Source organism: Gadus chalcogrammus, chromosome 18, assembly GCF_026213295.1.
Source record: "Gadus chalcogrammus isolate NIFS_2021 chromosome 18, NIFS_Gcha_1.0, whole genome shotgun sequence".
NCBI classification, from domain to species: domain Eukaryota; kingdom Metazoa; phylum Chordata; class Actinopteri; order Gadiformes; family Gadidae; genus Gadus; species Gadus chalcogrammus.
The window spans coordinates 8,436,313-8,462,793 of NC_079429.1; the positions used below are offsets into that span (position 1 = coordinate 8,436,313).

The following is a 26,481-nucleotide window of genomic DNA, read 5'->3' on the forward strand; positions in this document are numbered from 1 at the left end:
GCGCCGTGCCATTCCCCCAAGCTCATCACTAGAGATGTTGATATAAAAAAAAAGTGAAATTGACAGTATCATTGTAGCAGCGCACTAAAGGGGCGACGGTCCGCTCCACTACACTGAAGTAGGGATGTCTACAGTGAAGAAGAAGGGGGGAGGGTACCACTTTGTCACAGGCTGCTATGTAGATTAACCTTTCAATTAGTTGTTATCAGGTCCCTCTCTGTCTCGGCGCGGGCTTTTAGCGTTCGATTACAAATCAAGTGCAACAGAATCAAATGGATATGTGGCGGTGTGTTTATCCATCGACGTTTCAATCATCATACTAATGAAGAGGAGTAGCAGAGGGAAAACTTAAAGAGGTAACTACAAGCAAATATTTACGGGCAGCCTCTTGCCTTTTTTCCACACTAGTTATATGATCATCCTTGCATAAAACTTGCGTAATTTGTTGTTGCCTCTTCGCCCGCAGCGGGTGTATATCTAGTGGACTATCTAGCGAAACCCAAGTCGGCTCGGTTGTATATTTTGTAATGTGTGGAAAAATGAAAACGGAGCGATAGAGAAATGGGAGCAAGAAACTAGCGAGACATAATTGAGGTGCAGCGATGAAGGATCTTACTCTTGAAATACTTGAGGAACTTGCAGCGCATATTTTCTCCGATCGCTCGTTATTTTTCGGGCCATCAGTGATGTTTGATAGTTGTGAAGGTTGTGTGGCTTTATTCTGCCTGTTCTACTCGCGATGTGAAAATGTTTTTTTCCCCTCCTCTCTCCAGCCGTTGAGCGCACAGGGACACCATTTTCAGGACAGAGAATCTGTGGTTTTATCGAGCGTTTATTGTGATGGGCGAATGTGTAGTTTCAATGTCAAATATTGACCGAATAGCGTTGTAGGCGAACATATTCAACGGGGAGGATGTCTGAGCTGTCGGAGGACGACAGGCGATCGCTTTGCGCACATTTTCGCCTGCAGCCATCTAAATACCACGACTAAGCATCGAGAAGGCATGCCTCTTTAAATCAATGCTTAAGCCCTTTGCAGGTTTTATGCAAACAAATGCTGGATTTAACAAACAGCCAATTAAAGTCTAAAATGATCCAAATCACTTTCAAGTGTAGCCAACTGTTTCAAGGAAGAATCTAAGTAAAGGTGGTCTGGTCTTATGCGCTCTGCAATGACATTCATTTTACGTGACATTGTAATTATTATATTTCCCACTTCGGTCTAATCCGACTCATAAACCCACTCTACAAAAGCCTGTTTTATGTCAGACATGTGATAATCAAATAGCATAAGTGATCGCGGTGTATTATATCACTTTATTACACCAGGCACCTTAAGAGGCGGGTCAAGCGAGTAAAGTGACAGATCACTCAGCCAGTGCCGTGCCATTTAGCGTGAGCTCATACATAAAGATTGACATGTGCTTTATCAAACCAGAAATCGGATCTCGTCCTCACAGCCAATATTGAAGTTGCTAGGGAGGGCACATTAGTGTAGGTAAGGTTTAATGACACTCCATTGGATTGTAATCAGCGTCATGTCGGATTCATGTAAACTACAACATTGTAACAAAATGGCGACTGTTTAGGTGACATCAGTAACACGGGCCACATTATCATGATCCGCTCCGCTCAGCGGCCACCGCTCAGGGTTCGTTGCGTGTATATTTGTGTCGTTGTTCGCGTCGCGCCGGAGTCCGGATAATGGTTCGCAGACGCACCATAAACATCAGTCGGCAGCTGTCAAAAGCCAACGTTGATGGTACGCAGCTGTCATTAAGACCCGAGGCTGGTCCACTGGTCCTTACCTTGATGTGAAGCTGTCAAAGTGGCGTGCTTTCTAGAAACAACTCAACTTTGTCACTGGTTGAGTCTCGCTGGTTTGTTTTTGTATTTCTCGCGGTTATGGTGTAGTTGCGTGTGGCGAATGGATGGCAGTGATTATGAAGTGGAAGCCAAGTCTGATACTTTTAGTGCAGGTATTGCGTGTCTTGTCGTCGCTGTTTTATACACCAAGTGTCGCCCACAGTATTATCCATAGAATTGATTTAAAATGGAGGTCAGATTTTTTTGTGTGTGTATTATGGTTTTAAACTATGGATAAAACCACTGTTATTTCTTGCGTTTGTTTTGACTCATGTTTTACTCCACACCAGAAGTATTGAATCCCACTGGACTAGTCTTCTTTATATCAAGTTTACAAATGCCCATAGTCCTTATGTGGAGTGCAAATTATAACAAAATAACCATTAAAAAAAAAAGGTTAAACTGTTAACAGTTGAACTGTAGCATTGTTGACATCATGTGTCATATCATATATCATGTGTTACAAAAAGGCTGTCTAACGTAATTGTATGTTTTATCGTTCTAGATCTACGTCTGGAATAACAATCAAGCCCCAGGTGATGTATGGTAACCATTGTGGAATTTACACGAGCCGCCTCTTTGTCAAGTTCAACGTGAGATACCTGGAATGTCACGGTGGTGGAACCTAAGCAGCTGATCCCGGGTTTCGAACATGTGGATGTATCAAATGTTTTGCAGCAGAAAAGGGGGATCTTTATGGCTCGCCTCTTGGCGATTCTAATCACTCAACCATGGTGAAACTCGCGAACCCTCTGTACACGGAGTGGATTCTGGAGGCGATACAGAAGATAAAGAGGCAGAAGCAGAGGCCCTCGGAGGAGAGGATCTGCCATGCGTTGGCCACGTCGCACGGCCTGGACAAGCGCACCGTGCTCGAGCAGTTGGAATTAAGCGTGCAGGATGGCTCCGTCCTCAAAGTCACCAACAAGGGGAGCGCGTCGTACAAGGACCCCGGCCCCCCCGGGCCCCCCTGCCCCACGGGGCGTACCGCGCCCCAGCCGCCCGAAGACCCTCCGACCCCTTCACCTCCGCCGCCGCCGCCGCCGCCGCCGCCCCCGCCCCCGCCACAGCCCAAAGGATCTATATGGAATTCTAGTGACCTGCGGCACATCGATTGGAATAAAGTGATTAGGAGGGCGCTCGAGGGCTTGGATGATACCCACGGCTCCTCGCTGAAGAGCATCGAGAGGTACCTGAGGAACCAGGGCGACCTGGCGCCGGTCGCCGACAACCCTGCCTTCCAGCAGCGGTTGCGGCTGGCGGCCAAGAAGTCGGTCAACAACGGGCGTTTGCTGAAGAACGGCCCACGCTACAAGCTCACCCTCGGGACCGCCGAGGCCCGGGGCCTGAGGTTCGCGGGCGGCTCTCCGTTGGCGGTGTCGCCGTCGGTGACGCTGCTGCCGCACGAGAGAGACAAGGTGAGGCCAGCCTTGGCCCAACGCCACCGCCTCCTCCTCTGCCACCGCCGCCGCAGCCACGCCATTATACACATCATCTTCACTCTGTTCTCTGCCGCTTTTTAATCTCAATCATAGTAAAGCTTTGGCAGTGGGACTGAATAATCATTTAAGTCTGGGTGATATAACAATGAGTCTATCCTGGGAGCCCAGGGCCATTTGAATATGATTCATAGAGCGGTAGAAGGAAACGAGGCCTGATGAATCTGGCGATTTTTCACAGGCAAGACAGTAAAGTGTAGGAGACTTGACTTGTGGTGTAGAAGAGTAAGAAACTAGGCTATCGGTGTTGAGAAGTAGGAAACTAGGCTGATTAATGAGGAGTAGGAAACAAGGCTGATATTGATCAGTAGAAAACTAGGCCGATACTGATAGTATTGAAGTGTATTAAACTAGGCTGATAGATTTGAAAAGTAGGAAACAAGTCAGAATTTTGAAGTCTAGGAAACTGCTTATAGTATAGAAGAGTAGTAAACCAGGGAAAGTATTAAAGATTAGGAAACTAGGCTTAGTATTGAGTAAGAAAGGCTTTATTATCGGAGAGTCTGAAACTAGGCTAAGGTTGAAGAGTAGGAAACTAAGCACTATATTGAAAAGTAGAAAACTACTCAATATTGAAAATAAATTAACAAGGCAGTTATGAAGAGTAGGAAACTAGGCTTATAGTATAAAGAGTAGGTTACAGCTTATTATTGAAGTCGGAAATTAGCCAGTATCGAAGAGTATGAAACTCTTAATAGTATTGAAAAGTAGGGAACTAGACTTGTAATATTGAAGCCTAGGTAACTAGGCAGTATTAAAGATAACGTAACTGAATTGAAGAGCAAGAACCTTGGCTTACAAGGTTATGATGATATGGGTAACTATGCTGGTGGAATCGAAGAGTTGGAAACTAGGCTAATAGTAGTGTAGGAATCTAAACAGTATTTTTGTGCAGGAAACTAGCATTGTAGAGGAGTAAACTAGGTTTCTTCAGACTATATCCTTTTAAGACTGGGGAAAAAATCTAGGCAGTACTGAATTGTGGGGAACTAGGCTGGTAGTAGTGAAGGGTAGGAAACTAAGCTTATCGAAGTATAGGAAATGGGCCTGATCGTGTTGGGAACTGAAGAGCAAGAAATCAGGTTTATAGTATGGAAGCTAAGTTTATGGCTTCTTTCATGGGCACTTTTGGCCGTACCATACCGTGCTGATTTGCATTTCCATCACCAGTTTAAACACACAGAGTCACGCCCGAGATGGACGGTCTGAGGTTTGGCCAAAGTGAGCCTGACCCACCCCCAAGTGGGCTGCACCCCAGGGTGCTGTTCGGAGCGAGAAACGGACCCTTAAATAGTAGGAATATAGACCTATTAAAAATACAATAAACGCATATCCACTCACGCAGTGTATGGCAAGAAGTTCTCTACAGCTTGATGCTTTATTATTCATTCTTTCCTATAACTATATAAGCATAATTAAAGACGGTAATGAAGGTTTAAGAGAAGCGTGCCCTGCTGATGTTAGTTTGACGATATTCTCTTGCAAAACAAAATGGCTTGTTTAAATATGATGGATTTCTTTCAGATTAGTCTTGGTCTAAAGATATTAACAATATTTCACCCTATTTGATCGCTGATATGGATGTGTAAACAGGACTTCTCTGCAGCTCTCATTGAGCTATTGCGATCAGGGAGCAACAGAGGGGGAATATTGAACGTCAAACTGAATTTGCCATTCAGATTCAGTCATTATGTGTGTCGCCGTCCGTCTGAAACAACGCAAATATATAAAATGGGCAACACAAGTGTGTTTGTTGTGGTGTCATCGATACAAAACAGGCGCGTCATCAGCTAGAAACATACCTTCAAGCGGGAAGCCTTGTTGCAATGGAAATGCAAATCCTGACCGCGCTTGGCTGCCGTACAGTCGAACCGTGTATAGTTCAGTGGGAAAACGCCATTATAATATTGAAGAGTAGGAAACCCTGCTTTTAGTATTGAAGAGTAGGGAACTTGGCTGATATCATTGAAGATTAGGAAGCTAGGCTTAAGTATTGAAGAGTAGGAAACAATGTTTGGTATTGAACAGTCGTAAACTGATGAAATTATTGAATGCTATGGAACTGGGCTGATATTATTGAAGAGCAGGAAGGTAAGGTTATATCATTGAATGCTATGGAACTGGGCTGATATTATTGAAGAGCAGGAAGGTAAGGTTATATCATTGAATGCTATGGAACTGGGCTGATATTATTGAAGAGCAGGAAGGTAAGGTTATATTATTGAATGCTATGGACCTGGGCTGATATTATTGAAGAGCAGGAAGCTAAGGTTATAGTATTGAAGGGTATAAAACTAAGCATAAGTATTGAAGGGTTGGAAACTAAGGTTATAGTATTGAAGAGTAGGAAACTAGGCTTATAGTATTGAAGAGTAGGAAACTAGGCTAATGGTATTGAAGGATAGGAAACTAGGCTTATAGTATTGAAGAGTAGGAAACTAGGCTAATGGTATTGAAGGATAGGAAACTAGGCTTATGGTATTGAAGGGTAGGAAACTAGGCTTATAGTATTGAAGAGTGGGAAATTAGGGTTATAGTATTGAAGAGTAGGAATCTAGGCTTATAGTATTGAAGAGTAGGAAACTAGGCTTATAGTATTGAAGAGTAGGAAACTAGGCTTATAGTATTGAAGAGTAGGAAACTAGGCTTATAGTATTGAAGGATAGGAAACTAGGCTTATAGTATTAAAGAGTGGGAAACTAAGCTTATGGTATTGAAGGGTAGGAAACTAGGCTTATTGAATTGAAGAGTGGAAACTAGGCTGATAGTATTGAAAAGTGGGAAACTAGGCTTATAGTATTAAAGAGTGGCAACTAGGCTTATTGTATTGAAGAGTGGAAACTAGGCTGATAGTATTGAAGGGTAACCAAAAACTAAAATGACACCTCAGGGGAGCAACCTCTCTCCAGGTAGCAGTTGACCTACTGACCCTAACATTAACCTGGTCCAATCAGGCACTGCTGCATAACCAGTGTTTACCAGTGTTTTGGTGTCGTTCCCTGTGGTGGCCAACCCTTTTTTTATTTATTTCCTTTTTATTGGCGACACGGTGACCTTTGTGATCATGGAGCCGGTCGAGAGCAGAACTTTTGGAGACTGCTTTGTTTCCTGCTGACGTTGCCATCCGAGGAGGTTTTGCGTTTCAGTTGGCACAGTCGCGGTAACGCACACTGGGAGACGAACACGTTCCCACTAGTGACGGCAGATTCTTTTAACGGGGCTTGACATTTTAAAGATGTCATTGAGTAAAGGAATGTTTTTTTTTCGCCCGAATCGGTTCGGTCCATGCCATGGGAAAGGGGCTCGGAGATTTACTTGTGAATCCAAATCCCATGCAGATCCCATCTAGAGCCCTATTGAATTCAAGTGTGGTTTGATAGATTAGGCTCGGCGTATCAAATGGTGTATAATGTCAGTCACCGGAGAGATTGCTGTCCTGCCCACCACTTTCACAGTGAATAATCAGGAAATGACAGCTTGATACTCAAGCCACAACTGTGACTTTGTGGTCTGGGCAAGACTTTGAGACTGTACGCCCTAAAGAGAAACCGTCCTTCTGAAGAGTCCTTGCAGAGCAAAATAAGAGGGCCCACTTTCTCTATTTGGTGCGTTTTGACTGACATACCCATCCAGTTGTACTTGCATTCTCCCAAATTGTGAGCCGTGTGTGTGTGTGTCTGTGTGTGTGAGGTACTTTAGGGGAAAAGAACAGTCTTGCTTAGGAGAATATTTTGATTCTGAAGAGACTGGCAGGAACAAAGGCAAGGAATGGGATTTTTTTTCTTCCTGCCTGTGTTATGCAACCACTTGATCTCTCTCTCTCTCTCTCTCTCTCTCTCTCTCTCTCTCTCTCTCTCTCTCTCTCTCTCTCTCTCTCTCTCTCTCTCTCTCTCTCTCTCTCTCTCTCTCTCTCTCTCTCTCTCTCTCTCTCTCTCTCTCTCTCTCTCTCTCTCTCTCTCTCTCTCTCTCTCTCTGTCTCTCTGTCTCTCTGTCTCTCTCTCTCTCTCTCTCTCTCTCTCTGTGTGTCTCTGTGTGTGTGTGTGAGCACTGTTCTAATAGGACTCCACCCCCAGCCCTTACTCGCGACAGCTAGCTCTTGAAGCAGTGTAATTTCCTGTAATGTACTCAATTTGAAAACCCAAAGTTAATCAGTGACAACTCTTCAAGCTGTTTGTTTTGTGTTTCTCTCCGTTTCTGAGGACATTCCCGTTTGTTTGACTCCCCATACTGAAAGATATTCATTCCATTAGGGTACTCCTTTGGGTTCTGGGTTAGACTTGTTGTTGTTGTTGTTGTTGTTGTTTTCATTATAGGCTCAGCTACAGTTTCCCATCAATCTTTGTTTCATCAAAGTAAACGTACGCATAGTAGCTGTTGGTGCAGCTTGTAAATGCTGCATGTGGGCAGTGCTTCTGCCTCCTTAATATTACTATTGATATTATCCTTCTATTCCAGATTCTGTACACACTGTAGCAGCCAGAAACAAATCAATTTGTTTTGAGGGGAAGCGGATGGACTTGTTTTGCTGTTTTTCCAAAGATGTTCTCGTACAAGTGCACCGTTGGCTCAGTTAAAGGCTTTTCCTTGTTGTGTTGTCCAACTTGTTTCTGAGAAGAAAACCTCGGCCAATATATATACATCTAAATACATGAATAACATCCATGTACCCACTGTATATGATACACAGTTCATGAACTATAATGTGTATCTCTAGTGCCAACGATTTCTTCCCGAGTCACGCACTTACTTGGGTCAACAAAGGAGCTTATCTAGAGCCCCTTTGCCCAAGATCTGGCGGCCATCTCCCCTCTCCCATCCCTTGTTCTTCCTGGCCGGCTGGCCCTATTTGTCATACTGTTTGCACAACAGTAAGGCCTTGTATCCAAACGCAGAATCGGCTGCGAGTGTTAAGGAAATTTGAATGCTGGTCTTTCTTTGAGTTTGCATTCGGTTTCAGATCTGTTTTGCGTGTCATACTGACCAAGTGGCCTGACTTGAGATCAAATAACAAACCCTGTTGTTCGCCTGTAGCTCCCAACTCAGATAGAAACTAGAAAGAGTCACACGTCTTCTTGAGGGGGCTGCTTTAGTTTCGGTTGCGTTTTTTTATTTTAGTTTCTTTTCATTGACCCCTTTCTGCTTGACAAAGCACAAATATTTTTTTATAACTTTTTCCATCCCTCCTGATGTTTCGGTCGTTCTCCATACAGTCGCGGGCCACCCATCGCTGCGAGGCCCAGCCTTGCAGTTTTATCACTGGCCATGTTTATATTCACGTCTTGTGTGAGCATTAATGAGCTACTAATGCAGGCGCGCGTTCTCCCAGTATTTATACAGCGGCTCCACCGATAGCCTAATCACCGACAATGCTGTAAACGGCTTCCGCTTCCCCGTATCAATCATAACGGTGCTATGACCATGAGGGGGGGGGGGGGGGGGGCGCGGGGGGGGGACAACGCGCTCCATTTGGATCTCTACTGGGTTGGGGGGGATGGTGGTGATAGTGGTGGTGGTGGTGGTGGATCTTCCCCTGTGGGTTCTACTGGGATACTGTCAGCAGCGGTAGAATGGATGACCTTGTCCCGTGCCTGGCGGGGGGGACGGAGAAGCGCAGCGGCAGAGCACCTGCAGGTTAGGTGGAGGTCAGAGACACAGGTTGGGGTTTTGTGTTGGGGGGGGGGGGGGGGGATATGGGGTCGGTTCGAATCGTGCTCTAATGATGGGATTCCCCAGAGGGGTGGGGGTTTGGGGGGAGGGGGGGGGGGGGGTCCCCATAAACCCCCTGTCAATTGATGAGGTCTGGGATGATGATGGGGGGCCTTGTTTATGACCCCAGCTCTTGAGTGTTTTTTTATGAACCTCTTGCTGCCGGAGCAGGCGGCTGTGCATGCTGTTCTGCTGTCCCTCCAGTAGGCCAGTGTTTGCAGTGCCGCTCTGCTTCAAGTGTTGTGTTGGCAACACCGTGTGGCGGTGCAGAGCGCTTTGAATACGGCCTCGTAAAGATCTGTGTGATGGAGTGTGGCGCTTTTGTTTTTTAATCATGACAGAGTCGGACTAGGGTGCAATCAAAGCAGATATCCCTCAAACTATCGGGTTCATATTTTGGCAGAGTTCACCCTGGCTCTCTGAATGACTTTGATTCTGTGATCTGAGACGTTTTCACTTTCGCAGTACTGAGGGTCTGTGCAGAAACATGCAAGTGCATGTTTTATTATTAATGTCAATATTTCCCTGTTTCTTTTTGACGCATTAACATATCGACAGTAGTGGTTAGTCCTGGTCGTGCAAGCTTTACTCTACATTTTGAAGTGGAATTTCTTTAAAGCCCTTAAACTGTGGCATCGCGGCGTTCCGTTGTAGTAGAGATGAAACAAGGTGGAGTCTGTTGTACACCGCTACCTCTGTTTGGACGAGACTGGTTAATGATTCAGCTCCAGGCTGAGAGAACACGAATCAGGGAGAGTTCACTTCACTCTCGTTAATATATTCTCCGAGCCCGTTCACAGGGCCAGCCTGCCGCTAGGGTCTGTTCCATTCAAATCCTAGAAACAACTCTGTCTTAACGCCTCTCAAGCCTGGACTACCAGCATGCCCAAGCAGACGACCAGCATGCCCCCATGGTTCACTGACGAGATGACAAAAAAAAGAAAGCGGCCCCCAAAACAAACACACACTCCTAGCCTTGACACCTGCCAGCAGCCCCGGAATCTGATTTCCCTATGTTAAACAATTCTTTTTGTTTGTGTTCCCCCCCACCCAGCTCCGAGTGGACCCCATACCCATATGCAGCTTCTGTCTGGGGACACGGGAGTCAAACCGGGACAAGCTGCCCGAGGAGCTGCTGTCCTGCGCCGACTGTGGCAGCAGTGGTAAGTTTCGGGCCTCCAGCTTTGGCCGTAGTCAACGAGGCGACGCAGAGAAGCCCTCCGTCGTCCCTAGAGCGCGGCTCCGGCGTCCAGTAGCGAGGCAGCTCCTCTCCAAAATATGGGTTTTTAACGGATTATGAGACCGGACAAACGCCGGAGTACTTGTGGATGGGAGTCCGCTTCACCGAGAGCGTCTTGTTAGGAGGAGCACCGTGGAAACGGGAGTGAGTGTGCGCCAGGCGGATCTGAACCGAGTGCGAGCCGTAATGGGCAAAAGAAGGGCAAATGCCCTGTAAGTGGCCATTAGGGTTTGAAATAAGCAAAGTCATCTCGGCTCTACTCAGATCGCACCGGCTCGGCATGACGCACGCCAGCGAGAGTGGATCAAAGATCAGCCGTTTGCCGCCGTTTCTTCCCCCCTCGCCGCTCCTTTTGGGGCAGACAAAATTGCGAGGCCCTCCTCCATAAAACTACCTCGCCGAAGGAGTCACTTTGTGTTTGAACAATTATTTTAAATGCCGTAAGGAATTGTTCTCCCGGTGACATTTTTAGAGCTCAAATTTGACTAAGTACACGGAGGTGGTTTTCATTAACCGCTTATAGTGTACACAAATTGTGCGCTCACTGTAAAACAGCTGTTTTACAACCAGCCGCGGCAGCCCGGAGAGGGCCAAGGCATGCTTTTACATGACTTTCATGGATTGCTTCCATTAGAACGAGTGGCGCTAGGGTTTCTGCCTCATTAAGATCAAATTATCTGTAATTAGCCGCTCAGATGTTTGATACTGTTTTTAGACGCCACGTGTGTGGTTAAAAAAAAAAAAAAAAGAAGAAAAGAATATGGAGGCAAGAAAAGGGAGACGGAAAACGAAAGGATTGGGCGCAATAAAGCGTAATGGCTGTGGATGAACCGTGGCGTTCCCAGCCGAAGCCCTCCCATGTGAACGTAGCGAGGGGGGGGCCGGGGAAGTCTCGTCGGCTCCTCCGACACCGCTGCTCGAGAGACCCACAAAAAGCCAACGCTCACATGTCTTTCTAATTACCTCTACAGGGCACCCGTCATGTCTGAAGTTCTCCCCCGAGTTAACCGTGCATGTGAAGAGATTACGATGGCAGTGTATCGAATGCAAAGCCTGCAGCACTTGTCAAGACCAGGGGAAGAACGCTGTAAGTACTACATCCACAACCCCTGCTTGTCTGAGGTAGATCGCCCCCCCCCCCCCCCCCCCCCCCCCCCCTTCTGTCTGTGTATCCCTCAGGATTTGTCGGTACTCCCTCGGATTTGTAAAGGCTCTCCGGTGGCACAATTGGTTTATTTCCTTCCCTCCCCAACGCCCCGGCTGACAGGGTGTTGTGTGTGTCTGCCACGGGGACATCCCCATAACACACGCCTCCTTGCTCCCCTTACAGGATGAGATGCTGTTCTGCGATTCGTGTGATCGGGGCTTTCATATGGAATGCTGCAACCCGCCGCTTTCAACAATGCCAAAAGGTAAAGTGTTTGCACAGCCACAGCCTGGTGCCTGGCGGTTTCCCCACCTCTTTGTCTGTCTCCGTCTCTCTCTCTCTCTCTTCTCTGTCTCCCTGTGTCTGTCTCTCTCTCTCTCTCTCTCTGTCTCTTGCTCTCTCCTGTCAATTCAAAGCATCCCTTCTTAATAGAAGTCCCCTTCTGGTCTGTCATATAGCACACAGCTAGGTAGCAGTGCCTTATTAGAAGCTTTGCATGCATGTCAAATTATTCCTGCATCCCAGGGGATGTTGCTATCTCCGTATTACAGTGCAGGCCCTCCAGCTAGCCTTGTAATGATTGTGCACCTAGTAGGACATTTGGCAGGCGATTCGTACAATTCACATCGCTGCGCTGGAAACAAGCTGAGACAGTGTATCCGGGCGGACTATGAATCGACCCAGTGTTTTTCTTATGGGTTTTCCCCTTTGTGCTGAGTAATTGATTGTCCTGCTGGTGTTTGGGCTTTATTCCCGCCAACTGATGGTATAAAAGCAAGTGTTTCAGATGAATGTATGTCCTCTGAATTGATGAACCCCACCCTAAGAGATGCTCTCTCTTTCTCTCTCTCTCTCTCTCTCTCTCTGTCTGTGTTTGGATGCCCTCCAGGAACCTGGATCTGCCAACTCTGCCGGCCTAAGGAAAACGGGAAGCACTTGCTGCAGAGGAAAGCTGATGAAATCAAACGACGATATGCAAGGCCAATCGGAAGGCCTAGAAATAAGCTCAAACAGAGAATGTAAGCATGAGCGCACTTGTGTTCTCGTACATTGCAAGATCAACGGCAGTATATTCAGCATATTTCCGTTGAATGACATATGTTACCCAGGTGAGTGATTGGTGTCTGTGCTCTGCCTCCTCTCCAGGTGTGTCCCCAGTGGCGACGGCTCCATGATAGCACTCGGAGGAAGGGGGACGCCTGGTAGGGGTCAAAAGATTAGCCTCTGTTCCACACCCTCATCTGGTCATGCTGCATCTGCCACGGACGGCAGAGGCACACTCGCCGTCGCAGATCCCCGTTGGGCGGGCGACGCCCCCCAATTCACCACCTCCACCCCCACCCCTCCTCCTCTCCCCACCACCACCACCACCACCACCACCACCACCACCTCTCCCCCCCTCACGCCCACCTCCACCAACCCGGCCGTGCTCGCCGTAAACAAGAAAACCAAAGGGCTTATCGACGGGCTGTCGAGATTCTTTACCCCCTCCCCCGTCGGCCGCCGGTCCCGCCCCCTGGCGACGGGCTCGCCCCCCCGGCCGCAGAGTCCCGAGGACGAGGGCCCGCCCAGCCCCCCGAGCCCCCCCGAACCGCAGCAGTCGATCGCCTTCGACGGCGACGCGGACGACGCCGCCGGTCACATGCTCCCCCCGTCCCCCGGCGCACTTTCTCCCCCGCCCCCGACCCTGCCCGGACTTAGCCCCCCCTCCCAGGTGTCCAGCAACTCCACCCTGGCCAGCTCCCCGCAGAGCTCGTCCAGCCAGTCTAGCGTCCCGTCCCTGAGCAGCCTCTGCCATAGCCACCAGCTTAAGGGACTCTTCGACGGACTCTCGCACATATTCACCACTCAGGGACAGTCGCGGAAAAAGGGACTGGCGTGCTACGCGCCGCCCAAACGCAATCACCGTAAGCCGGAGTTGTCCGCGCGCGGCCCCAAAACGTGTCCCCAGCGCCTGGGGATGAAGGAGTTTGGCAAGGGTAGACTACTGTCTCACTCCTCGTCCCCGGGGCCCGGGCGGCCCCGGGGACGGCCCTTTAAGCTGGTCAGTCATTTCAAACGCAACCCCTTCCTTAAGAAGCACAGGACACTAGGCAGGCTGAGGTATAGGGTGAGTCCCCCGAAGGCAGCGCCCTCACCAGGGAAGGGAGACTTGACAGACGGAAGAGTTAAGCCAGAGCACGACCATGGTAAGCAAGGCTCCAGCCTCGGACCCAGCCCCCCCCCTCCGCCTACACTATTACAATATTTTGATCTGATTTATTTTCTATGTAATTTTTGTAGCCTCTTCTTTTTTTTTTCTTCTTTTTTTTTTGTTGCTCAGACTTTCAGAGCTGTTCCTCTGCTTTTGGGAGCGAAGCTCTATTTGGCAGTTCTTTTTTTTTTTTTTACTAATCCTACGCCACCTACAACTACCACTTCTACCACTACTGCTGCTGCTGCTACTGAACTCATTGAGGTCTTAACCCAGTCTGGTTGCGTTTGACTGGGCTGTGGGGAACCTATTTCTGTGACGCGGCTTCCATCTTCCTGGCCGTCGGCCTGCGTCATCGTGCATGGTCCACTAACTCTCCCTCATGCTGCTCCCTGCTCTGTCCTTGACCCCCCCCCCCCCTACACACACGCGCACACACGCGCACGCACACTCTACGCAGTAGCTCTGGCGCTGACCACTGCCTCGTGGTAGTAGTCACTGTGTAGCCGCAATCGCTTTGACTCCTCACCCTCCCCCCGCCATTCCATCCCTCACACATACTGTCTCCACCACCATCACCCCCACCACCGACACCACCACCATCAGTCCCCCCCCCCCCCTCCTCCCAGGCAGTCATTAGAGGCTCACGATCCGGTGAGTCAACCACCCGGCCGGACTCGGCTGACATGATGATTACAGCCACAGAGCCAATGAACCTTTCACTGGACTCGTCTTCAGGGGTGGAGATTCACCCGCATACACAAACACACACGCACACACACAGACCCACGTAGGCACGCACCAAACAAAGAAATAAAAGCGCTGGCGGTTTATTGGTCGGCCCGGCTATCTGAAACAATAAGGGCGCCCGAAGGACCTCTCGGCCGTGTAACCAAAGCAGGCACATTTCCATGAAGACATTAACGACGCCATCTCTCCTCCTCTTCCTCCTCCTCCTCCTCCTCCTCCTCCTCCTCTTCCTCTTCCTCTTCCTCCTCCTCCTCCTCCTCCTCCTCCTCCTCCCACCACTTCATAATAATGATTCTCTTTTTTGTGTTGCTTATTTCCTGCTGTTTGGTGCATTTCGTTAAAAAAAGAAACTATCACCACTTGCTTTGCTCTTGCCCCCCCCCCCCCCCCGACATTGGTTGCTTCCTCGCGTCGACACCGGCTCCCCCCCCCCCCTCCCCATCGCATCTGCTTCTTAATTCAGGGGAAACTGTCTTGGTGGATGACTAAGCACACGAAAAGCGGTTACGCAATTAAAGTGATTTAGTCTCACTTCATTACATTACGGATCTGCACATAAACATGCGAGGACGATACATTATCAAGGCTCCTCGGAGACAGGGCCCCTCAGTACTGGGGGGCCCAGGTGATAAGACTCACAGCGTAAGCACATTAGCACAGAATGCATTTAACGCATTATTCAGCCGCGGCTACATCAAAGCAGTCGCGGCTGATGCGGTGTCTGAAGAGTGTGCGTGCGTGTGTCTGTCTGTGTGTGTGTGTGTGTTTGTGTGCTTAACGGGCCTTGCTGTCTCTCTGGGCAGGCTTCGAGGACCAGCGGGAGGTGAAGGCAGAGGCGCAGCCCAGCGTGGTGGCCATGTCGCGGGAGCACGTCACGGACGAAGACGTGGAGGTGTTCACGCGCGTGCTGGACCTGTCGACGCAGGTGAGCTGAACGTGGATGTTTTGAGGTTTGACACGGCGCTTCCAAACCTGTGGGTCGCGACCCCCGGTTGGGGTCGGCCGGTCGGATAATGGGTTCGTTGGAGATGCTGACTAATAAGTTACAGATGTTTAATTTGCCATAAGCCAACTTCTGTATGGCAGTGGTGCGACGTTCACTGGAACGTGAGTGACGTTCATGGGCTGATGATGCTTGGGTTAAACGATGTGGGTGGAAGAAAGGAAAGGGGAACGGATAGGGAAGATTTTGTTCAGACCTAAAATTTGGGGTTACAGGCCCAGAAATGATGGGAACCCCTAGACTCACATATTTGTGTATTTATTCTTCTCATTCTCAGAGGACGGGGTCGATGGTGAGCTCCGACTTGCCGCGCTACCCTTCCGTCATCGAGTTTGGGAAGTACGAGATTCAAACCTGGTACTCTTCACCGTACCCTCCTGAGTATTCCAGGTATTCCTTGCTGCTCCTCAAACCACACCATCCGTTTATGACTCTTAATGCTGTGAAACGTTTCTGTTCTTCAGTGTTAATGAATAAAGTTGCAGGCCGTACAGTAATTCCCCTGATCACATAGCAGAACTGAGTGTTCTTTCTTGTGCCCCTCCCTCCCCCTCCCACCACACAGACTGCAAAAGCTTTATCTGTGCGAGTTCTGTCTGAAGTACATGAGAAGCAAGAACATTCTCCTGAGACACGCGAAGAAGTGTGGCTGGTTCCACCCGCCAGCCAACGAGATCTACAGGAAAGATGACCTCTCGGTGTTCGAGGTCAGCCCCCCCCCCCCACCCTAGCTCATCCCACCAACACCTTCCTGCCAGTGAACTGTATGCTGTGTGCGAAATCCCAACCAAGTGGATTCTGGGAGTGGGGGGCGGGAGGGGGCGGAGATACAACGGTTTGAACAATGTCAGCTCGCTTAGCTTTTCACTGCTGTCCGTCTGATCCCCTCATTCCGTTTAGGTGGATGGAAATGTCAGCAAACTCTTCTGCCAAAACCTCTGCCTGCTGGCCAAGCTTTTCCTGGACCACAAGACTCTGTACTATGATGTGGAGCCCTTCCTCTTCTACATCCTCACCCAGAACGACAACAAAGGCTGTCACCTGGTGGGCTACTTCTCCAAGGTAAGACCTTGTGGAATTGCGGGTGTATTGCGTGTGTCTATCCGTGTGTGTGTGTGTGTGTGTGTGTGTGTGTGTGTGTGTGTGTGTGTGTGTGTGTGTGTGTGTGTGTGTGTGTGTGTGTGTGTGTGTGTGTGTGTGTGTGTGTGTGTGTGTGTGTGTGTGTGTGTGTGTGTGCATTTATTTTTTGATCACGAAACATATCGAGTATCCCCTGCCGAGCACGAAATCAATATCACAAACTCTGCAGTGTTAATTTAATGGTTTTCTCCCAGTTTTTTTTTTTTTATACGAAAGCTTATCACTACGTGTGTGTGTGTCTACGTGTCGTTTTGTGTGTGTGTGTGTGTGTGTGTGTGTGTGTGTGTGTGTGTGTGAACGAGCGCGCGGCGTGCGCGTGTCTCAAACAAGGACAATGGCAGGTGCAGTAAATTGCCAGCTTCAGCAGAGCTCTGACATACTTGATCTGCTTCCCCTTCCCTCAGGAAAAGCTTTGCCAGCAGAAGTACAACGTCTCCTGCATAATGATTATGCCTCAGTACCAAAGGCAAGGATTTGGACGGTTCCTTATCGATTTCAGTAAGTTCTTTAATGCATATAACACGGCGCACACACACCACCACACACAGCGCCTTTATCTCCCCACCCACACACACACCACCCACCACCACCACACCCCCTGCTTGATCTTTACCATGGAGATATTTCCTCGGGCAAGGTGCTTTTTATTTGGATTGGCCAATCAAGAGACTGCCTGTGTAGCACTTATGCATTCAGGTGTTACTAACAAGAACCTTTTTAGTGTGTGTGTGTGTGTGTGTGTGTGTGTGTGTGTGTGTGTGTGTGTGTGTGTGTGTGTGTGTGTGTGTGTGTGTGTGTGTGTGTGTGTGTGTGTGTGTGTGTGTGTGTGTGTGTGTGTCTTAAAGTATGATGAGCATCAGCCATCTTAAGTATGGCCCTCAAGTCCCGGCTCACATTCCCCTGAATTCTGATGAGGCGTTGAGATGCTTCCGTCTTTCCCGCTAAATGTAATACAAGGAGCGTCAACATCATGATGACCTGCCGATGCGAAAACAAGTGTGCGTCTGCGTGTGGGTGTGTTTTGTGTGTGTGTGTGTGAGCGCAAACGCGTTTTTTTCAGCCAGTGGATTTCACCAGTTTTGTCAACAGAGGACTTTTATTGGTTCAAGGGTTTTCCTCTTTGCCGAGTGTGTGTGTGTGTGTGTGTGATGAAGAGAGTGAAGAGTGGGCGCGAGCGAGGGGCGGGCGAGTGGTAATGGAGCATTTGATTTCCTGTTCACTTTGCGGGAGAGAGAGAGCCAGAGAGAGACTGTGATATTGAGAGTGTGCTGATAACAAAGACGGGGATTAAGGGAGATTGAACACAGCTGAGTTTCTGAGCTCTTAGAGGGCTTTATTGGAAAATGTAACACCGGAGCTGGAAGTTGTTTAGATTAAGATTTGTCTGTTAGACTGGTTTTCTCAGGGAGACACACACACACACGCTCAGCTGCCTCAGGTAGCCCAGAGAGACGGCGAAGAGATATTGGTTACACACGCTGAAGAAAAAGGGTCTCTGCCTCTCTTTTTAATGCGTTAACCCCCAGGATTACCAGCAGCCCTTTTTGTTGTGTTTATTAATTGTAATTTATTCGTGAAATGACAAAAGGAGAATGCCTTTTTTTTGTTGCCATTTGGTTCATTCGAGTTCATTCATTCCTTTTTTATGCCTGTTATCGTTGGCTCCTTCCTCCTCCTCCTCCTCCTCTGCCAGCCTAATGAATATTGTCACGATTACTGAAATATCATGTGTTCTGCGTCGGGTCACGTGCTTCCTGGTAGTGGGCGCACATTAAAACGCCTTAATTAATTTCCTGCTGCTAATAATGTATGACCCTTGACAGGACTGCTATAAAACTAATTACACACAATACCTTGTAGTACTTTTCGCTCGCCCCTGTTCATTACGCCGCTTAAGTGCAGCCTCTTGTGCGCGTTGACATCCAGCTGCTTTTTCGCCCGTTTTTCCTCTCTTTATGTTCCCTCGTCTGCTTCTCCTTATTGCCTCCCTCCCCTCTCTCCCTTCGCCGTCTTTTAATCGCCTTTCGTCTTCCTCGCCAATGATGAGCGTACCCACGCGATAAAGGGGTTGGAAGGAGCTCGAAATGCGTTCCCTTAGCTTCTGTTCAGACCCGAAGCTGTCCCGCCTACCTTGGCGGCAGTAGCTCAGGAGGTAGAGCGGGTTGGCTGGTAACCGCGAGGTTGCTGGTTCGATCCCTGGGTGTCGAGGTGTCCCTGAGCAAGACGCCTCACCCTAACTGCTCCCGACGAGCTGGCTGTCGCCTTGCATGGTTGACTCCGCCGTCGGTGTGTGAATGTGTGCATGAATGGGTGAATATTAGACAATATTGTAAAGCGCTTCGGATAAAAAGTGCTATATAAATGCAGTCTATTTACCATTACCCTCAAAACTGCAATCCTAGCCCCCATTTCACGTCACTCAACGCGGCCTCAATATGGACATCATGCGAGGGGAGCTTCATCTGAACCCGGGTCCGTGCCTCCAAGCCATCGACTCAAAGCCCTCTCCCCCCCCCCCCCCCCCCCCCCCTGATTCCAGGTTACCTCCTCACCCGGCAGGAGGGGCAGGCGGGCTCCCCGGAGAAGCCGCTGTCCGATCTGGGTCGGCTGTCCTACCTGGCGTACTGGAGGAGCGTGGTGCTGGAGTACCTCCACGCGCAGCCCTGCCGCCGCGTGAGCGTGCGGGCCATGAGCCGCGCCACGGGGATGTGTCCCCACGACGTCGCCGCCACCCTCCAGCAGCTCCGCATGGTCGACCGACAGGACGGCAGGTCAGTGCCTCCCCCCCCTGCGTCCTCTCCTCACCCTCCTCCTCCTCCTCCTCCTCTTCCTCGTCCCTCCTCTTCCTCGTCCCTTCTGGGCCGCGGCCGCGCTGCCATTTCCCAGCTCCGTGTGACTTATCCAGGCCAGTGGGTATTTTTACCCGGCACATCCATTCATTGCGCCGAATATTGACAGAAGTAAGTCAAGCTGTGCAACCCCCCCCCCCCCCCCCCCCCCCCCCAACCCCCCAGTGAGGGCAAGGCACACCTTCTGTCCCCGGGAAGTGTGTGTAAAAAAAATAATAATTAATCGTTGGTTAAAAACCAAACGATGTGTGAATATGAGGATGTAGTCGGGCGAAGAGACGTCGGCTGGAGTGGTTCAGATCCACCATGCACGGCGCATCTGTGGGGGACTGAGCCAGCTCGAACAGGACGTCCTGACCCCACTACCTTCTCTCTCATTGGACTAGTTCACCCAGCGGCCATCTTGGTGCCATCCCGGCGCTTAAAGGTGACATATTGTACCACCAGGTGTGAGTGGGATTAGCCATTACAAGCAGTTTTGAAAATCTGCTTCTTCTGACATCACAAGTCCACCTAGGTGTATGACGGATAGATGAGCATCGTTTTCTACAGTCCACTGGGTAGGCTGGTAGACCTATCCAGCACACATCTTGGTGGACACGGCAATTTGTGATGTCAGAAGAGGCAGATCTTCCAAACGGCTTGTAATGGCTAATCACACTCACACGGTGGTATAATATTTAATCTTTCACGTCCCAGCTAGCGTTTAGGACCAGAACGGCCGCTGGGTGACTAAGGCCCATGACTTGGATCTGAGGAGGATCACTTTGGATGACAGCGTCTCCGGGGTGACTGAAGAGCATCGTGAACGGTCGTGCGGCTCGTGTATGTGATGATCATGTCGACTGTTGCCACCCCCCCCCGCGCCCCAACAGGATCGTGCTGGTCAGGAGGGAGCGTCTGATCCAGAGGCACGTGGACAGGATGAGGTCCCACCCCCGGCTCAACCAGGTGGACCCCGAGGCCCTGCGGTGGACGCCGGTCTCCGCCCACAACGCCGCGCTGTCGGAGGAGGAGAGGGAAGCCGAGATGGATGTGAGTCGCGTGGCGAAACCGACGGCAAATCCACCCCCCCCGCCCCCCCTTGATACTCAACAGAATAATGGATTGTTGCCTTTAGTGTGTGTGTGTGTGTGTGTGGTGCCACGGCCACGTGTCCCTTTTGATTAGCATGTGGGGGGTGGGTTCAAGGAGCAGGGCGGGCAGCGCCTGCTAACCGTCAGCTGGTATTTAATGTTCTGTAAAATTGGCCTAAATCAGTTCACTGCATAATTGATGGCACTAAATATCCCATGAAATGCGATCCTACCGCGGTCGCTTATCAGGGGGTGGAAAATAACCACCCCTCGTGCAAGCATCCAATCGGGGGAGCCACGTCTTATTAGCAGGAGGGCAACCTGTGACGATCCGTTTTTTTCCGGGACGTCAATGCCGACCTCGACCTCCCGTTAGCCCCCACCTGCTCCGACATTGTAGCAGCTTGTATGCGAGTCGGCGTGTGCGCGTGTATGTGTGTGTGTGTTAGTCTCTCCCACCGCCCTCATGCCCCTTGCCCCCCCCCCCCCCCCTCTTCCCAGGCGGAGCGACTCGGGGAGCAGTCCAGCTGCTGGGAGAAGGAGGAGCGGGAGAGTCGGGCGCTGTCCCACGGCGCCCGCCCGGCCCCGCCCACCAAGGTCCACTGCAAGGTGCCCGTCCGGACCTACGAGCGCCGGCCCCCCGCGCCCTGGAGCCGGCCCCGCCTCCGCCGCCACGGGCCCGAGTACGGCAGTGAGGACGAGGAGGAGGAGGACGACGACGAAGACGAGAACGATCGCGACGAGGACGAAGACGAGGACGATGAGTCCTCGGATGGCTCGCCGCCCGTCCTGACGAAGGCTCACGCCATGCTGGCGGCCAAGAGAAAGGTGACTTCATCTGTCGGTTCCTGTGATGCGTCACGCTGCCTGATGCGGCGCAGGCTGTGTTTACCCACCTTAGCGGGGGGGGGGGGGGGGGGGGCAGGAGGAAGGATGAGTCAATGTGGTTTGTCAGCTGTCTCCGGTGCGGGGCTGTCGCCGTGGTTCTCCCAGAGTGATGGGGAGAGGCGCCACGTTGGCCTTCTATCATCACACATCCCCCCCCCCCCATCACGAGTGAGCGTGCTGCGGCGACAGGTTCCGGGACGGAAGGCGCTGGATGAATATTCAGGGGGAAGGGTTGGTTACCCCACTCCCACCAGCTGTAGGTAACAGACAGTGTTTTGGGCTGAACCGTCTTATAGCGTTGTCATTGGGCACGGTTGGGCTACTGCCCTCTGCTGTGGCGCTGGTGACTGCAGCTCCCGTGCGTGTCTCCAGAACACTGCCCCCTGTTGCCGGAACGGCGTCGGCAATCGACCGCACGTCTTGGCCAATCAGAGGGTGGAGGTCACTGATGAATTGCACCAGCTGTTAAATAATGGATGTTAATGCAGTGCCTCCAGTGGTGCTTTTACAGGTTTACTTTGTGTTTGTGGTTCGTTCCTGGGGGAATAATGGTGGAGCATTCACGGCTGACTCACTGCCCTTAGGAAGCTAGGAGAATGGGAAGGGGGGGGGTCATATTATGGCTTGTGGTTGTAGGTTATTTTGCCTTGTCTCATTTGTGGTTTTTCCAGCCCAGCGGTCCACAGTCTGTGGGAAAGCTGGAGAAGCATCTAGCTTCAAAATCTTTTTGCACATTCAAGCCGTTGGTTGTGGCTTCAATTAATGCTGTTGACTTGTTTCTCCCGTCGATCGTGCGATTAAAGCACAAGGGATGATTCTGTTTCGTACCCCGCATCTCATCTCCTGGCTTGCTTCTGTGTGTTGTGCGTTACAGAGGAGCATGGAGGTGAGGAAGAGGGGGCGGAAGAGGAGACGGATAAACAGCAGCGTCACCACGGAAACCATCTCGGAGACCACCGAGGTGCTGAAGGAGCCCTTCGACTACTCTGAGGACGAGCGGCCCATGCCCCTCCTGGAGCGCACGGGCAGGGGGGGCGAGGAGGAAGAGGAAGAGGAGGATGACGAAGAGGAAGAGGAGGAGGAGGAGGAACCGAGACCCGTAATGCCGGTGAAACGCCACAGAGGCCGGCCGAGACTTGAGAAAAATCTGCACAAAGAAAAGCGAGAGTGCTGGAATGAAGGTATTTTCATTGTGGCGCCCGGCCCCATTTCTACCAGCCATGTTATTGTTTTGGCGCCCCCTATTTTGTGTGTGTGTGTGTGTGTGTGTGTGTGTGTGTTTGGCGTCTGGGTTAACGCGGCGTTGTTCTGTCTCCCGCCCGCTAGGCCCCGACTCGCTTTCGGCGCGCGCCAACCGGCTGCGACCGGTGAAGCGCAAGAAGGGCTGGCCCAAGGGCGTCAAGAGGGGACCCCCCAAGTGGCGGCTGAAGAACGAGCGCAAGATGGGCTTCAAGCTCAACCTCTACACCCCGCCCGAGACGCCGCTGGAGGGCGAGGCGCACCCCCCGCCGGCCGAGGAGCCCAAGGCGGAGCAGCACCACCTCCTGCTCCTCCCCTTCGCCGAGGAGCGCTGCAGGCCCAGCAGGAGCGCCGGCAGCCCCGGCCCGGCCCCCAGGAGCCGGAGGAGGCGGCGGCGGAGGAGGTTCTCGTCCGAGCCCCAGAGTCCGGCGGACAGCGTGGCGGACAGCGTGGCGGACAGCGTGGCGGACAGCCTCCCCGGCAGTCCCGCCGCCACCGCCGACGTCGACGACGACGAGGGAGACGAAGACGACTGCGGCGCTTCGCACAGGACCCTCTCCTCGCGGGAGGTGTCCCCCGTGGCCTCCCCCGCAACCTCCCCCACGCCCTCCCCAGCCTGCTCTCCCGCCCGGTCGCCGGAGGCCCCGTCTATGGGCGGCGCCGCCACCGCCGCCCCGTCCCCCCTCCCCGTGCCGGCTGAGGACCGCCTGCAGGACAGCGAGCGAGAGCCGGACTCCCCCGCCCCCAGAGACCTGGACCCCAGCTCCCCTGCGGAGCGGACCAGCCTCAGTAGACATGACAACCAGGAGGAGGAGGAGGAAGAGGAGGAAGAGGAGGAGGAGGAAGAGGAGGAGGAGGAGGAGCAAGAAGAAGAAGAGGAAGTGGAGGAGGAGCACAGGACAAGCGTAGAGGATGTGGACGCAGACGACGAGGACGACTGTCACATTTTGAGCTCGGAGATCGTGAAGAAGTCGGGGAGCCCCGAGCCGTTGGCACAGGAAGTACCCGACTGCACGCCGCTTTCTGTGTCTTCGGAACCGAAAGGGGACTCGGAGGAGACGGAGACGGTCTCCCCGGCGCGGCACAACGAAGAGCTGCCGCCCGTGGCCGCTGAGGAGAGCACGCAGGACGCGACGACGAGAGAGCCGCCCGTTTCATCAGAGGCCGACGCTGCAGAGTCTGCGGCCGCAGCGTCGCTCGCGGACGCGGCGGTGGCGTGCGCCGAAGCCGCAGCGGCGGTGGAGTCGGACCGCGGCGAGGAGTCCGAGTCCGAGGGCGAGAGCAGCCCCGGGCCCAGCCCGGCGTGTCCCGACCCCCTGCCCGCCCCTGCGCCGCCGGAGACGCCCCGGCCGGGACCGGACCCGCCCGCCTGCCCCGAGTTGGACTCTGAGACGGCGCAGGCGGTCCAGTCGCTGACCCGGGAGTCGGAGCGGGAGGGCGTGTTCCAGGACTGCGTCGAGACCCGGGAGGCGTGCCGCAGCATCCAGGCCTACGGCCGCGTGGCCCCCAGCCCCCAGCTGACGTCCCTGGACGAGTGCCCCCAGTCGGACCACAGCAGCCCCCTGTCCGCGGCGCCCTCGCACCCCAGCCAGTCGGTGCGCTCCGTCAGCAGCCCCGCCGTGTCCCTGCTGGAGAGCGGCTACACCCAGATCAGCCCCGACCACGGCGCCGTCTCGGTGCCCTCGCTGCACAACATGGAGACCAGCCCCATGATGGACGTGCCGTCGGTGTCGGACCACTCCCAGCAGGTGGTGGACAGCGGCTTCAGCGACCTGGGCAGCATCGAGAGCACCACGGAGAACTACGACAACCCCAGCAGCTACGACTCCGCCATGGGGGGCAGCATCTGCGGGGCGGGCCCCTCCCAGAACAGCTGCTCCTACGGGGGCATGCCGGCCAGCGGGCTGTCGCAGAGCAGCTGCGCCGTCAGCCAGCAAATGGCGGCGGCGGCGGCCGGCCAGATGATCCAGGCCAACGCCCTGAGCTCGCCGCAGCACTGCAACGTCAAGTCCCCGCAGGGCTGCGTGGTGGCGGTGGAGCGGCCGCCCAGCAACAGCCAGCACAGCCAGCACAGCCAGCGCGCCCAACAACAGCAGCAGCAGCAGCAGCAGCACGCGCAGCTGGCCCAGCAGCTAGCGCAGCAGCACGCGCACGCCCGGCACGCCGCCGCCGCCGCCGCGCACAATCAGCTCAGCCAACACAATCAGCACGGCCCGCACAATCAGCTGGGCCAGCATCCGCAACACAATCCCCTGCACCACCAGCAGCAGCAGCAGCAGCAGCAGCACGCGCTCCAACAACAACAACAACAACAACACCACCACCACCACCACCTCCACCAGCAGCAGCTCGCGCACCCCCACCACCACCACCACCACCACCACAACCACCCCCTCCTGCAGCAGCACGGGGAGCACGCCCAGCACAATCAGCACGGCCTGCACGGGCAGCAGCCGCCGCCGCCGCAGCAGGGCGCGGCGCAGTGCGGCGGCGTGCCCGCCAACTTCGCCGCCCCCATGCAGCTGACGGACGTCCCCGAGTCGGGGGCGCCCAACCTGGCCCTCTACGAGCGCATGAACCAGCAGGGGGAGTACGCCGGCGGGCACTACGCCCAGCCGTCGGGCAACGCCAGCCTGGCGCGGCTGCAGCAGCTCACCAACACGCTGATGGAGCACCCGCTGCCCTTCGGCCACGCGCCCTCCCACGCCATCGGCTCCTACGGCAACGGCCCCTCGCTCGGCTCCCAGCACGCGGGCCTGGTGTCGCTGGCGCCGCCCTCGCAGCATCGCGTGCCCGGCAGCCCCCAGGTGCAGGCCACCATGACCCCGCCCCCCAGCCTGGGCTCGCCGGCGTCGGCGTCGGCATCGGCCATGCTGCTGCAGCAGCAGCAGCAGCAACAGCAGCAGCAGCAGCAGCAGCAGCAGCGCAGCATGGGCGGTGCCTCCTCCATCGCGCCCTCGCAGCGCATCCACACGCAGATGGCCTCCAAGGGCCACCTGGCCATGCGCGCCAAGTCGGCGCCGCTGTCCCACCCCCACCACCAGCTCCACCAACACCCCCACCACCCCCACACCCAGCAGCCGCAGCAGCAGCAGCAGCAGCCGCAGCCGCAGACGCAGCAGATGTACGCGCGGACGCCGCAGTCGGTCACCATGCAGGCGCCGTCGCGGGCGCTGGGCTCCTTGCCGCGCGTCAACATGAGCGTCAACATCATGCCGGCGCCCGCCTACAACGTCAACGCCATCAACATGCCGTCGCTGAACGCCATGAACAGCTACGGCATCAGCCAGCCCATGATCAACGGCGGCTACCACGGCAACCACGCCTACATGAACCACCAGTCGTCCCAGTACTCCATGCAGATGGGCATGATGGGGACACAGACGTACCACGCGCAGCAGCCCATGCAGGCGCCGCCGCACGGCAACATGGTGTTCACGCACGCCGGTCACCACGGCTACATGAACGCCGGCATGGCCAAGCAGACGCTCAAAGGGCCGTTCGGACGGCGGTAACACGCACTGACCCCCGGGGCGGGCGATGGCGTCGGGACGGCGGTTTGGGGACGTTCAGACACACAGACCGGGGCCTTTTTTTATTTTTACTACTTTTCTGCGGGGTCGGGGGGAAGGGAAAGGGTTCGATGTCGTCGTCGTTTTAATTTTTCCAGTTATTTTCTTTGCTATCACTTAAAAACCAGCAGCACTTGGAAAGAATGCAAAAAGTCTCATCGAAGAGTAATCTCTTAGCGATACGTATACTTTTGTTTTTTCGTTTTGTTTCTTTTCTTTGTTCCTCCAGATGGGAAGCCTTACATTAAGATAAACATCTATTTAATTAGCGTCGGTGTCTCGGATGTCTCTCTAAGAGCAGGTTGGGTGGAG

The 26,481-nt window shown here is 52.9% G+C and overlaps 1 protein-coding gene across 4 annotated transcripts; it reads left to right on the plus strand.

Moving 5' to 3' along the window:
• Positions 1 to 102: 102 nt before the first annotated feature.
• On the plus strand, positions 103 to 26,188 carry kat6b (K(lysine) acetyltransferase 6B). 4 transcript variants are annotated; one of them, XM_056576794.1, is made up of 17 exons: positions 103 to 356; positions 2,372 to 3,284; positions 10,126 to 10,234; positions 11,283 to 11,398; positions 11,642 to 11,723; positions 12,348 to 12,477; positions 12,605 to 13,647; positions 15,206 to 15,327; positions 15,683 to 15,795; positions 15,971 to 16,112; positions 16,306 to 16,467; positions 16,950 to 17,043; positions 19,085 to 19,316; positions 20,270 to 20,429; positions 20,972 to 21,298; positions 22,233 to 22,539; positions 22,685 to 26,188. In XM_056576794.1, exons 2-17 carry the CDS (start codon positions 2,598 to 2,600, stop codon positions 26,110 to 26,112), a joined length of 7,254 nt encoding a protein of 2,417 aa, XP_056432769.1. In that variant the 5' UTR covers positions 103 to 356; positions 2,372 to 2,597; the 3' UTR covers positions 26,113 to 26,188. The 4 variants fall into 4 exon arrangements, with proteins under 4 accessions (XP_056432769.1, XP_056432773.1, XP_056432771.1 ...); XM_056576798.1 differs by having other exon boundaries at positions 12,605 to 12,660; XM_056576796.1 differs by lacking the exon at positions 103 to 356 and adding an exon at positions 707 to 1,762.
• The last annotated feature ends 293 nt before the right edge of the window (positions 26,189 to 26,481 follow it).